Source organism: Lissotriton vulgaris, chromosome 1_1 (assembly GCF_964263255.1).
Source record: "Lissotriton vulgaris chromosome 1_1, aLisVul1.2, whole genome shotgun sequence".
In the NCBI taxonomy this organism is placed as follows: Eukaryota; Metazoa; Chordata; class Amphibia; order Caudata; family Salamandridae; genus Lissotriton; species Lissotriton vulgaris.
Genome location: NC_141685.1, coordinates 108383317 through 108397260, shown reverse-complemented (window position 1 = coordinate 108397260; position 13944 = coordinate 108383317). Strand labels below are relative to the sequence as shown.

The window sequence follows — 13944 nt, the reverse complement described above, 5'->3', positions numbered from 1 at the left end:
TTCGGAAATCACAGCAGGAAGTGATGCTCCGATGCGAGGCACAGCAAATGGTGGTGTGTGACATGGCTGGTAAGAGGGCTGGAGATGAATGCGGGGGCAGGGAATACAAATGAAGATAAATTGGAGAAACTCTGCTGCTTCACCCAGGTCACTTACGCAGGCAAATACACCAATGAGGCAAAGTAAGCACGGAGGAGCTGGGGTATAAGTGAATCAAAGCCATCCGGGGGGACGGAGTGTCAAATAGAGAGTAGATGGAGTGCTGGGGGGGAAGTGGAAAAAAAAAGGGTAAAAAAACTGGCAGCGCGGCCAAGAAAGTAATTGCGGGCTGTAAGGGTGCCAGCGAGTGATGCGCCCAATGCTGGCAAATGGCCGGAGGGAAGCCGGATGGGGGCGGGAGAGCCTGGTGGGGGGGGCGGGAATACGTGCGAGGGGAGGAGAAGTGTGGCAGGCAAATGCATGGAGGGAAGCCGGATGGGGGCGGGAGAGCCTGGTGGGGGGGCGGGAATGCGTGCGAGGGGAGAAGTGTGATAGGCAGATGCGCGGAGGGAAGCCGGATGGGGGCGGGAGAGCCTGGTGGGGGCAGGCGGATTAGGGAGATGCTCGTGCGTGTGTGGTCACGTGACCTGCTTTTGTGGTCACGTGACCTCACATGCACTGTAAAGAAACCGCAGTGGAAACCGCAGTGGTTTGACTATTCGATCGAGCCCATGAATTTTCGCCATTCCATTCGCAAGCGAATGGTAATAGGCGAAACCTAAAAATAAAATAAAAGTTACAAACATTGGGAATCCCCCCTGGAGGGCGTGGTATCCTGAGCATACACCCCTGTTTGCACAGGGTGGCTGTGCATTTCAGCCTAGGTTGCTAGCCACCGATCTTGATAACAACAAATTTATGTGGCAGCCAACGCACAGGGTGCTCCACGGAGATCAGCACAAGAGCCCAGCAATCTCAAGGGCACAAAAGAGCAACAACTGCAAACCAACAATGTTCCATAGTATGATACTCGTACAGTGAACCAACATAATCCTGTAACGGAAGTAAGAGCTCTCTATTTAAGTACAGAGGGTTTTAAAACGAGACTAGTAGAATTAATCATTGTCACTTAGGCGACCAACTTCATCCCCCAGCTGTGCATGTTTCCTCTTTGGCCTGGTACTGCAAACATGTTTTGCGAATTTCAATGCAGACTTAGCGTCCGTAAATTAATGAGTAGTACCATCATGCACCACTCGCAGTTTAGCTGGGTACAAAAGGGAGTACTTTATGTCGGCCTGCATTAAGAGCTTCTTAGCTGGGAGGAATTCCTTTCTGGACGCCTGCACCAGTGGGGTGAAATCTGGGTAAAACGAGATGGCATTGCCCCTATGCGTTATTTTACCCTTCTCCCTTGCAAGACGCAGTATCAGATCCCTGTCCTGATAATTAAGTAGCTTGGCAAGGGTCAGTCTCGGCGGTGCGCCCACAGGTGGTTTCTGACCCAGCGCCCTATGGGCACGCTCCACTGTGAAGACCTGAGACAAGTGTGGATCGAATAGTTCATGCAATAGGACCGTGACAAAGGACTCCATCCTGTCAATGGCGGTGGACTCCGGAATACAAGTTATGCGCACGTTTCATCTACGGGAACGCGCCTCTAAGTCATCAGCCTTGGCGCGCAAAAGTTCAACCTCTTTCTCCAGATTAGTGATATGCTGTTTGAACTCCTGCTGGAATTCGCAGCATTCCGTGTGTCTGTTTTCGAGACAGTCCAGGCGTGTTTCGTGTGTTCCGACCAGCGTTTTAACCGATTCAAGCTGAGACGTCATGTTGTCGAGTTTAGTGTCAATACTTCTAAGACTGGAACGCACCTCCAGCATTAGTGCCTTAATATCAATGTCTTGTTCAGTATCAGGTGCATTAAGCTCTGTATTGTCGCAAACCTGGTCATTTTGTCTAGCTTGACGTTTCTGCTCAAATCTGATCTTAGGTTGTTTCGGGTCGCCCTTGCCCATTGTTATTAATATAATAGGGACCCGGCCAGGAAGTAGTAAGTATGTAGGGGGTGATGCAGGCAAACGTGTGGCCGAGACTGTGGGCGCTATCAAACCCCAGTCCTCCAATGTGCAGGACCAATGTTCACTTCCCGAGAGCCTTTGTAATGGGCCAGGTATGGGAAATTCTGCCAGCAGCTCACTATAAACCGCCGACCCCCCAGGAGGTCAATACTCGCCAGCTAGGGCCACCTCGCGGTCGTTACCAGGCGAGATCAGCTGGCCAAGCGTCAGGTGCAATGCATCGCGCAGGCCCGGCACCAACGATGAGCAAATGATCCAGATCCAAAAGGGTGTTCACCGCAACCCCCAGATGCGGCGAAAGCAATACTTTCGGCAGTTGAAGGCGGCGGGGACCACCTACCGTCTCTCCTGCCTGCGTCAACTGATCGAAGGATTATTCCGGGGTTCTCACCAGCACAATTATCGCACAGCACTCCCTCCGCCACTCGGGTCAGGTTCCCAAGCACTCACATCGGAAAGCGCGCAAAATGGCGATGTGTCTCTGTTTAGCCCAATGATACGGCCACGTTGGTATAAGGTCAGCTCAATCTCTGTAGAGGCAGTGCTACAAATCCTCCCCGCATGACCACTTTATGGTCATCCTGAGCGCGGATGTCTGGAGCCCGCCGGTCAAAATAATCAGATCTTCCCTCCGCTTTCCAGATGGCGGTTCTCCAGGCCTCGCGAAGGTCAGGCAAACAGCACACACCACGGCCACAGCTTCACACCCCCTCACGGAGATATGGTCGTCCGTTTATGCACGCGCCCAGCACACATCAGGCGGAGTAGCTCGCTCACCTACACGATGTCAGGGTCCCGAGTGTATATCTCCGGTCTGCACAAATGGGCCTACCAGGCACCGGGCCATAGTGTGACGCATCCCCCAAGCAGGGCTCCGTCTCAGGCAGGCTCCGCACCTGCAGCACACCGGCAGATCTTTCAAGGCCAATAACTTAATGTTGGTTCGCACCCGGAACGGCAAATTTTCACCTCAGCCGCCCCTCGCTCTCAGCAACCTCTGTGTCAGGATAGATGCGTGAACTTCGCATCCCAGGCAGGATTATGAACAGGATTAATAGCGCAGCCGGCGGAGCTCGCTGCGCTGCTCGGCCAGCCACGCCCCCCCCCCCCGATTAAACACATTTTTGACAAAAATCAGGCAGCAGGCCAAGGCTCCTCTGTGCCCCTCTGTGCTCCTCGGTGCCCTGCAGCAGCCACCACACGAGCAGCACCAGCAGCGCCTTAGCACCGCGTGCCGGCAGCGGCTATTCCTGCCCCCACAGCAGATCCGTAGAACTTAAAGCGCCTTCGGGAGCGGAAACCTGTCACAAAACAAACCCGGGCAGGCGTCTCAAGCTCCGCCACGCTTGCTCATCAACTCCTCCTCGGCTCGGCCCCTAGGCTCTAACCGATATGCTCTGCACTCAACGCCGAATCACAGGCCAACAACGACTGTGAACACCAACAGAGGGAAGAATTGTGTGTTTCTCCCAGTTATTAAAAAAAAACAGCATAAGTCTTAGCTGCTTCTGCTGCACCCAGAGTCTTATGCGACTTTTCAGTCTAATTTTTCTGTCTGGAAAAAGATTGTGTCCTGGTTTTCTGCACCCAGTAAATCCAGGTGCAGAAAAACCTAACAACTGATAATCAGGTGGAATAAAATGAACACATGAAAGTACGCCTTAATTTCATTGCCCTTGATTCATACTCTGGACCATAGTTGAGGGATAGGTCTAGGCATAGTCCTTGCAGCACACAATAGATTTGCGTGCGGCATAGGCCAGAACTCAAAAGTCAGGATACCAGATACAAGTAGCAGGTAACTCAGGGCAGGGGGAAATGCCTGTTGTCCGTGGAGGAGTCATTCCCTTCCCAGAAATCTGCATTACAAATTAATTAATAGTATATATTTTTTAAATATCTGTTTGGTGCCGGTCCATATGACTTTAATATCTGCCTTTGGGATTCTATGTTGCAATTCCATAGGGTACATGTATCCTTTGTGTGCTTAATAAAATGTTGAAAATTCTACAAATCCTCCCTCCTACATCCAAGTACTCTCATGCTACCATTCTACACTCTGCTCTGTCTGAAAAACAGCTCAACATTTTCAAAATTCTGCATTGATTTGGTTTGTTAGTTATATTTTTGGAAATGTACACGTATTAACTATTTAATTTTAATACTATAGGTGATTGAAATTATGGACGAAGAAAGCAAGATTTAGCACTAAGCAACTGAATGTCAGTTCCATTTGAAGGATTGTTTTGAAAAACTGAAGGACATCCAGCATTATACGTTTCAACAATTTCCAAAAATCTAAGTGTGGCGAGGAAAGTACTATACCTGTAAGTGAAGTCACTAATTTTGCATTTCATTAACACAGAGCAAAGCCATATCTGTGCACACAGCCTCAGAAATAATGTAGGAAGACCACTTCAGCATCCTCATCTAAAATATTATCAGAAAGACAAATTACCTAAGCATGACAGAAGAACGTTCATCTAAAGCATCATGTAATTCGAGAGAGGAAACACACACTGCATAAAAGAAAGTAACAACTAAAGGTTTCTTCTGGATACCATCAAAGAAAAGACGCTGAAAGAAGACTACGAAGCTGACACGTTAACAACCAAAAGATTGGAAAATCACCTTTGTTCAACAACCGTTTTTAGCCAGTTACTCAAGTTTGAGAGTTATCGGGATATAACACCTCGACCCACTCTGCTCACTCTTGCGAAAACCTTAAATATTCACCACTTTATTGTGTTCATGACCATCTCAGATTGTTTCATTTTTATTGTGTACCGTTCTGTAGTTCTATGTAAATCGCCTCAACATTATCTGTTGTGCAGGAGTGATATGTAAAACTGTTAAATATAAAAATGGTTAAAGGATCACCATTGCGCTATAGCTAATGTAAATAAATCCTCGTCTTCAGAACTACAAACCTTAACCTTACACCAAACATAGAAAGAGTAGAAGGAACTGATGTTCTGCGACTAATGATCCACAATAGTACTCTGCACGTTCTAACACCCTCAGTTACTGCCATTACATCAGTGCAAAAAGGTACTTATCAGTTTAATCATTAAATATCAGACTAACACTTTATTACTGCATTGCTAAGAACCTATACAAATAGATTTGAGAAAAACTTCAGTCACAAATGAAGTTGCTGCCGGAGAGGCTATTACTTAAAGACTATTATCTGCTAGAAAAATTTCAACAGGTGTTACAGGGCTGGTTCCTGACATTTTTTGCTGAATTCAAGTGTTGAGAAGATTACACACACTGTCTTTTAGAGATAAGTGCTGAACATTATCTAAACAAGCCCGACTCTTAAAGCGAGGCAAAATAACTGAAGTTGGGGAAAAAAAGTTACCTGTGCCAAATAAGATACAGCCATAAATCTTATCTCACAGAATTTGACAGAATGCACACAGGGGGAAACCACTCTCACTCTGTGGAAAAACCTTACCAGTGCGCTGAATGCAAAAAAAGTTTCAACCAAAAATCTTATTTCACTGAACATATGAGAATCCACTCTGGGGAAAACCCTTATCAGTGCTCTGAATGCCAGGAACGGTTTTGTAACAAACAAAGTCTTTCTCGTCATCTAATAATCCACTCTGGCAAAAAACCTTACCAGTGCTCTGAATGCCAGAAATGTTTCATGTACAAAAACAGTCTCATTCAGCATAGAGGAACCCACACTGGGGAAAAACCTTATCAGTGCTCTGAATGCCAGAAATGTTTCCGTTTAAAAAGTAGTCTCACAAAGCACATAAGTATCCACACTGGGGAAAAACCTTATCAGTGCTCTGAATGCCCAAAACATTTCAACCGTAAATCACTTCTAACTGCACATTTGAGATTCCACACTGGGGAAAAACCTTATCAGTGCTCTGAATGCCAGGAAAGGTTTTGTAACAAACAAAGTCTTTCTCGACATGCAATAATCCATTCTGTGGAACAACCTTATCAGTGCTCTGAATGCCAGAAATGTTTCTGTATACAAAGTAGTCTCAATCGGCACATAAGAATCCACACTGGGGAAAACCGTTATCAGTGCACTGAATGCCACAAATCTTTCAGTCAAAAAAGCTGTCTCACTCGACATACAAGAACCCACACTGGGGAAAAACCCTATCAGTGCTCTGAATGCCAGGAATGTTTCAGTGAAAAAAGACTTCTCACGCTGCATATAATAACCCACACTGGGGAAAAACCTTATCAGTGCTCTGAATGCCAGGAATGTTTCAGTGAAAAAAGACTTCTCACGCTGCATATAAAAACCCACACTAGGGAAAAACCTTATCAGTGCTCTGAATGCCCAAAAGATTTCAAACTTAAATCACTTCTAACTGCACATGTGCGATTCCACACTGGGGAAAAACCTTATCAGTGCTCTGAATGCCAGAAATGTTTCAGTGAAAAAAGAAATCTCACCCTACATATAAAAACCCACACTAGGGAAAAACCTTATCAGTGCTCTGAATGCCCAAAAGATTTCAAACTTAAATCACTTCTAACTGCACATGTGAGATTCCACACTGGGGAAAAACCGAATCAGTGCTCTGAATGCCAGAGATGTTTCAGTGACAAAAGCAGTCTCACTCAGCATATAAGAACCCACACTGGGGAAAAACCTTATCAGTGTTTTGAATGCCACAAATGTTTCAGTCAAAAAAACAGTCTCAATCAGCATATAAGAATCCACACTGGGGAAAAACCTTATCAGTGCTCTGAATGCCACAAATGTTTCAGTCAAAAAAACAGTCTCACTCAGCATATAAGAGTCCACACTGGGGAAAAACCTTATCAGTGCTCCGAATGCCAAAATTGTTTCAGCCAAAAATCTCATCTCACTGAACATGTGAGAATCCACACTAGTGAATAGACTTATCAGTGCTCTAAATGTCAGACAAGATTCAGAGGTAGAGATGGTTACAAGCGCCATAAGAAAACACACCATCAAAATATTTCAGTTCTCTGAATGCCAGAAAAGCATCAATTTTAAACTCAATCTCACTCTACATGAACAGCCTCACTAACTATAAGCAACTCCATACTGATGAAAAACCTTATGAGTGCTCTGAATGCCAGAAAAGCTGTCGAGAAAAACGCTATCTCACCATGAGAAACTCCACACTAGAGAAAATCCTTATGCCATAAAAGGTTGAATCTGAAAGACAGTGTTATGCTTCATGAGAGATCCCACTCTGGGGAAAAACCTTATGAGTGCTAGAAATGCAAGCAAAGTTTTGGTTACAAATTACTTCTCACTTGACATGAGCGAACTCACACGGTGGAAAAAAGCCTTATGTGTGTTCTGAATGTCAGATAATGTTTAGTCTTGAATACAATGTCATTTCACGAGAGAATTCACACTGGACTAAAGCCATATACAGGAGGGGAAAGCCAGAAACGTTATACTCAGAAAGGAGATCTCACTAAACATGAGAAATGCATCCAGACCAGGTGTAAAGTAAAGCATATCTTGAGTTGCAGAAAAGCTTTTAACAACCTGACTTTACATGAGAGAGCACATATTGTAGTTTCAATAGAATTCATCAAGAAACTCTTGCAGGATAACTTAGGCTTGCCGCATGCAACCTCCAAAGAAATTTCAGGCCTGGAAATATTTTTAATTGCAACAGAATCCACAATTTGAGTATCTGAAAGTTACAAAACTCTCCAGGTCTTTACTTTACACAGAGAAGTGTTAGTGCTTGCAAAAATCAACTAATTGCCGAACAAATCACAATAATAATGTTTTAAATATTACTCCACCCAAAAGGTTTCTACTCACCCTTGTTTCTTAACATATGACTGATATCTATTTTTTAATGATAAGATTAAGCCTATGCGGAGATCCCTCTCCCTTCTCCAACCTGAGTTCACAGTAGTGACGGATGCGTCACTCCTGGGTTGGGGCAGCCATATGGGAATGGCGGAGATCAAAGGCCTCGGGTCTCTGGCAGAGTCCAGGCACCACATCAACCCTCTTGAGTCCGGGCGATTCGTCTTGCATTGAAGGCATTCCTTCTTTCTTTCAAAGGAAGAGTGGTGCAGGTGTTCACCTCCACCAGATTCCTGTAACAGACTGTCCATTGGACATGGTCCAAACATCCTACACTTATCCATACAAGATTGGGCACTCTGATTCAGGTGCACTGACCTCTCTATACCCTTAGACATATGGGACTGGCCGCTTGCAACAGGATACATGCGTAGTCCAAGGGAAATTGTTTACACACCCATCACTCATTTCTACTATGGGCAATCTGGTTTTCGGGTGTGCTGATTTTCCTAATGGTTCTTTCGCCCTTGGGTATACAGCGCTGACCCTTTAAAAACACATGCCAGTACATTGTGGTATTTGCATTTAAATTCGATGGAGGCCCATCTTTAGTTATTCTTTTCCACGTGAAAAAGTGGCTGTGTGTGACAGAGGCAAGAAAGCCTTCAGCATGTAGTGCGCGTTCATTCACATTCATGCTGCCGGCATGGGACTACATTTCCCAAGTACTCGTGGTCACGTGACTGCATCAGAGTAATGCGATTATACAACCTGAGTCAGTAGCCACACACCAAATTAGGCTTTAGCTAGCTCCGGATCCTCTATTCGAGCAACAGCGATTACTCTGGACACCGTCCTCCATCCTGTGGTATAACGGATTGCTGGCTCACTGTATACAGTTATGGGTCTCTGACCCTACGTTTGTTATATCTGTAATTTTTTCTTCAACGAGTTCCCTGTATACAGAAATGGGTCCCTGAACCTACCTTTTTGTTTAACTTGAATCTTGTGTGCATTGAGCGCGTCTATTCATTTTTTTATTGTTATGAAAATTTAAAGAACGCTGTATTCATGTTAAAGATATGGAAGTGTCAAAGCACACTCTCTCGTGTTGTAAGAAAGTTCTCAGTGCACATGTGGCAGGGGTTGTGTCTTGAAAACAAAGCACGCTGCCCCCATGCAGAGGTCAACTATTTTAAGCCATTTACTCCACTGCATTGCAGCTTTGTTATTGCAGTGCACATCAAACACGTCCGCAGTTTTCAACTTGAAGAATGCTGCATCTATGTTTAAACTAGGCAGTTTTATCATGTGCCTTACCGATGCATATTTTAATGGGGCAGTTGCTTCTGGAATCTAAGCACGCTGTACTTTTGTGTTAGGCCAACTAGCTCTAAGTGTCTTTTTTTTTCCCCACAACACCACATGTTTCCTTTGGAAGTTACTGCACTAGGTTCTGCCTTTGTTCATCCTGTGCTGCCGCAACACAAGCCTGTTATGAGGCACAAGCCATCAAAAACATTGATACACAAACTTCAAGGCAGACACACGACTGCCTCCACGGTCTTGGCGTGTCTCCCCCTAGTGTTAACTACCATTACGCTGCCCGCTTGTCTCGATAAACCTAAGTGACATCTGAATACATGCTCGGAGAACGTATTAGGAACTTCACAGCCATACGAAAATACCTCAGTCACTATTGCAGACACCGCCTATGAGTATATGGACAGTTTTTAATCTACATGGGCACACTTTTTCTTTACACTTGTTCTGAAATGCCTAGAACTGTTACAGCCTTCCAGAAGACTTATTTTCTTACCATGCTCACCTTCCTATAATTCTTTATTAGGGTGGAGAGTCACCCTGAGCCGCATGCCACGGTGAGTTGAGGCATATTTCCCGACGTCGGCGGATTAACCTTTTTAACAGTATATTATTATTGTTGTGAATCTTGTTGTCTATAAATTATTTTATTTTTCACCTATACTAAGAATAACAGACATTGACTATACAGTATATGGTTGTGTCCCGTTTGGACGGGTTTGTATGTCCTGGACTGAATAGCTTTGAAATGTAACGCTAGCACAGTTGTTCAAATGTCTGACCTCGATTTTTTCAAACCATTCTTATATTTCCTATACATGTATTCTTTCTGGTACCACCAGTGAATTAACCACTCTATGAAGATTAATATGATCACTGGATGGTTTTGTATATTAAAACCCTTCTTTATACTTATATGGTTCATACACCATTTTTAGGTCTCGCCTGAGCCAGGCCGCATGCGTTGCTCTGCGAAGCTTTTAGTAAGGGCTTTAAACTCTGAACACACTCTTGCGCGTGTGCTTATTTATCCTTGCTGTCTCTCTTCATCACCTTCCCCTTTTCTGCCTTTCCCGCTCTTGCTTTGGGACCTTTTCAATGTTTAACAAAAAGCTGTAAAACCTGCTGACCGATCTTTGTACTTTTAATAAAGCTTTTTTTTTAATCACCCTGTGCCTCGAAGCTGAGGCAGATTGGAGTACGAATAACCCCTGAAAAATTGACCTGGTCTGCCAGTTTCTAAGCATTAACCAAGGAGCAATGTATTCTGTGATAGCTTGGAGAGATGAACTGACCAGTCAGAGATCCCATGGCAGCTCTGTGGAGACTCAAATTCACGAGCTCCTTCTTGCAAGGAATTATGGGAACCAAATCATGCATGCCATGCCCTCTGACCTTTTGCAGGCGACATAGTTCATTTTAAATCTCTCCTTGCACAACAAATTTCAGAATGCCTTAGAATCCATTCTTATGAGGTCCAGAGCGTGGGGTCTGTCTTCTATATCTATGCGTTTTAATATCAAATAATGAAAGAGCCTAGATTTTTGCACCATATAGGTCAAGGTAGTTTACAAGAATGATGCGTGCCCCTTGCATCTGTTCCCTGCGGCATGTGCATCATTCCAGGAATCCGACCCAGAGCTGGAGGTTCCCGCCACATTCCTGTGCCTTGGTAGCCTGGTTCCTCAAATTGTTGCCTTCTGAAATATTTAACCCCGGTTTGTCCAAAATGCCTTCAGTATTGATACAGTGCCAATTTATTCCTTTACATTTAATTTCCAGTTTGCCCAGTAACATTTTCTTTTTGGGAGGAGGTATGTTTTTGATAATTCAAATGTAACTCCTGTAAAGGCGTACATTTCCACAGAAGATATTGCATTCACAGTGTATCCTACCTGGTATATGGAAGATGGGTGTGGGCCGGAACGTTTTTCAAATGCATCCAATTTTCTTTTGTATATTTAGAAAGCTTTTTTCGTATCCTTGCGCTCGCAAACATGATTTGTATTAAAAATAGAAGCCTTGACTGAGCCAATAGACTCTTCGATAAATATTGTATGCTGTATTTTTCTATGCAAGGCGCACAACATATAGACTGTTAACACACTTTCTGTAGTATGCTGCGTTCTGGGCAGATAAACTCTAAGCCCCACCCTGCTTTTATCCTGATGTTAGTGCAGCCCGATGTAAACAGTAATTCTAATATATTTAGATTTCTATAACGCTTACTACCCCTGACGAATTTTGAAGTGTTTTTTCGGCGAGTACTACTCTAGGATCCAAAAATGATTAGTGGTGAATTAGTATAGGGAAATATAAAATGTATTTGAGAGCTGGACATGTTGGTCTGTTAGTTGGGTTAAAAAAGATAGTAGGGGGATAGAAGAGGGAAGGTTTTGCATTCATATAGCGCTTGCTATCTGATGAAGTGTTGAAGTGCTTTTCGGCGAGTAGCATGCTACTCCAGATCCCACAAAGATGAATAGACAGATCATTTATGGTGGGGAGGTTGTTTTACTGTATACACACAACTGTACAAAAATTAATACAATTCCGTTGTAAAGTTGTATCCAAGAGGCAAGTATAGTTTCTGATAATAATGTATACAATACTGATACGTTTTAAGTTGGCTTGCCATCAAGACCGATGCCCCGTAATGTTGATGCAACGTCATCTGTGCTGGAGTATCTTAGACTCTTGTTGAATTGTACCATCCACCTTGTAGGTACTGCTATTTGTATCAGGTCCACGTTGTAGGCAGACACAAACGCCTAAATTGTGCACTATTTATATTAAGCATAATGTGGGTGAACAGATGACAGTAACCACTGTACAAGCTGTATTAGGTGCTTAGAAGTAGAGTGACATTGGGGCAATAAACACTCCACTAAATCTTTTTTTTATTATTAACAGTGCTCATAAGACCATACAATTCAATACCATGTACAAATAGCCCATTGGGGAACAGTTCAGGCATCATCTGGGGATTATATATCCGAGAAACACAAGTGTCTTTCATGAATACAAATTGACTGCTCCTCCAAGGACTGCACTGTATTCTTGACACGGGCGAAAGGGCAAACAAGCAGTCAGGAGGCACACTGATTGTATACCCCCCACCTGACAGGATGGTGAAAGACCCCAACCACCTGCAGGGGAAACATGCCACCTCATTTAATAGCTGCCAGACGCTTTACTATGTAAGCAGACTGGTGGTTTACAACTGCGCCTACGTTGGGGCACCACATGTTTTTTCCAGCATAATCTGGTGTACTCCCCTTGTGTGGGATGATAGCACCCACTGAAAACTGCACCATTGTGTAGTCTGGGACAGTGCACCTTCCCTGTAATTCTGAATTGGGCATTTAAATACGGTACTATTTTGTGTGCCTATTTAATTCAGGTATACAAAGAATGTGGTACTACTTGTATACTAGGGTAGGACAAGGAAGATTGAATTTCTAAGGTGGCAGAAATGTTTTTGTTAAAGTGCTTTATACCCTAAACACTCTCCCGTACCCTGAACATAATTAGATTATGTAGAATACACCTCTGCGTGCCTAATGCTGCCATTTGTATTTCAAGACCAGTGATTAATGTGGCTTTATCAAGTTCAAAGCCATTAGGCATTTCCGACCTGTCTGATACTTGTATATGGAAAAGATGGGTCATTTGAACCTAAAGATAGATAAACATATTCATAGGTCACGATTTATGTCTGCATCTAATATAAAACTAAATTAGGAGAGGTGATAAGTGAGAAGTTAAAGGCAGACGCTAATCGAGCTGCATTTGTACATAGGCCTTCCTATATTATGATATCTATTCCTGCTTAAGTCTTTAATTGTAATGAATACTTTAATACCCAGGCATGAAGTCATCGTCGAGCTGTTTAGATAATCCACCTGTCTCGCCACTTCTTCCCCACTGCATCCTTAACCAGTGGCCTAGCCAGTGTGCCTTGGGCCCCAAGGCAAGAAAGGAAATGTGACCTCTGCCGTTTATTTGGACTGTGGAAAACAGCAATAATCATTGTTCTGTGGGCCCCTCAGGCCTCTGTTTGAACTGTGACAAACAGCAATTATCAGGGTTCAGTGGGCCTTTAAGGCATCTGGGACCTGGTGCCACTGCACCTGCTGCACCAATGGTAAGCTACGCCCCTGCCCTTAACAGCTTCTATTCTAGCCCCACTGGAGAACCGAAACAGCCAAGTACTGATCTGGCCATATATGCAGGCATGCAGCCGCCTCTTCCTCTGAAGGGATTTAAGTCGCTTGAAAGCAGCATGCGGGAAACAACCATTTTCTGAGGTAAAGTCAACCAACACCTCTTCTGTTCCAACCTGAATCCATTTAAAACCAGGGATGAAAAAACGGTTCATCGTCATCCCTTGCTTATCAGAAGGGTAAAACAGATTCATCTAACATTACAGTGTACCACATAACAAATTGTGATTCTGTTTACAAATAAAACTAGCATGCATATATAAAGGGCAGCCTTTGGCCAAAATAGCCATTTTCCCTACCCATACTTTTAACACATCTTATACAAAAAATGCTAATTACATTGTCATCCGGAAATAGTCATTAGCGCCTACTCATAACCAAATGCCACTTAGAATTGTCTTTCACTTCAAGCTTTCAAAGGTATATTAATATAAAAGCAGTATTGAATTTTTTGACGTTGTGTACTCTTACCAAAATTTAAAGCATCAACTTTATATGACACACCATAGAAAAAAGGAGTTGTTTATATATACTAAACCTCCAGAAATGT

At 43.7% G+C, this 13944-nt stretch overlaps 1 protein-coding gene across 1 annotated transcript in view; it reads left to right on the top strand.

Moving 5' to 3' along the window:
* The window catches only part of LOC147737632 (uncharacterized), a 136367-nt gene extending 126035 nt beyond the window's left edge, over positions 1-10332 (top strand). The window contains exon 3 of the mRNA XM_086939497.1: positions 4231-10332. Coding sequence (XP_086795623.1) covers positions 5476-6942 — 1467 coding nt within the window. The 5' untranslated portion in view covers positions 4231-5475 and the 3' untranslated portion in view covers positions 6943-10332. The remainder of the gene's footprint in view (positions 1-4230) is intronic.
* The last annotated feature ends 3612 nt before the right edge of the window (positions 10333-13944 follow it).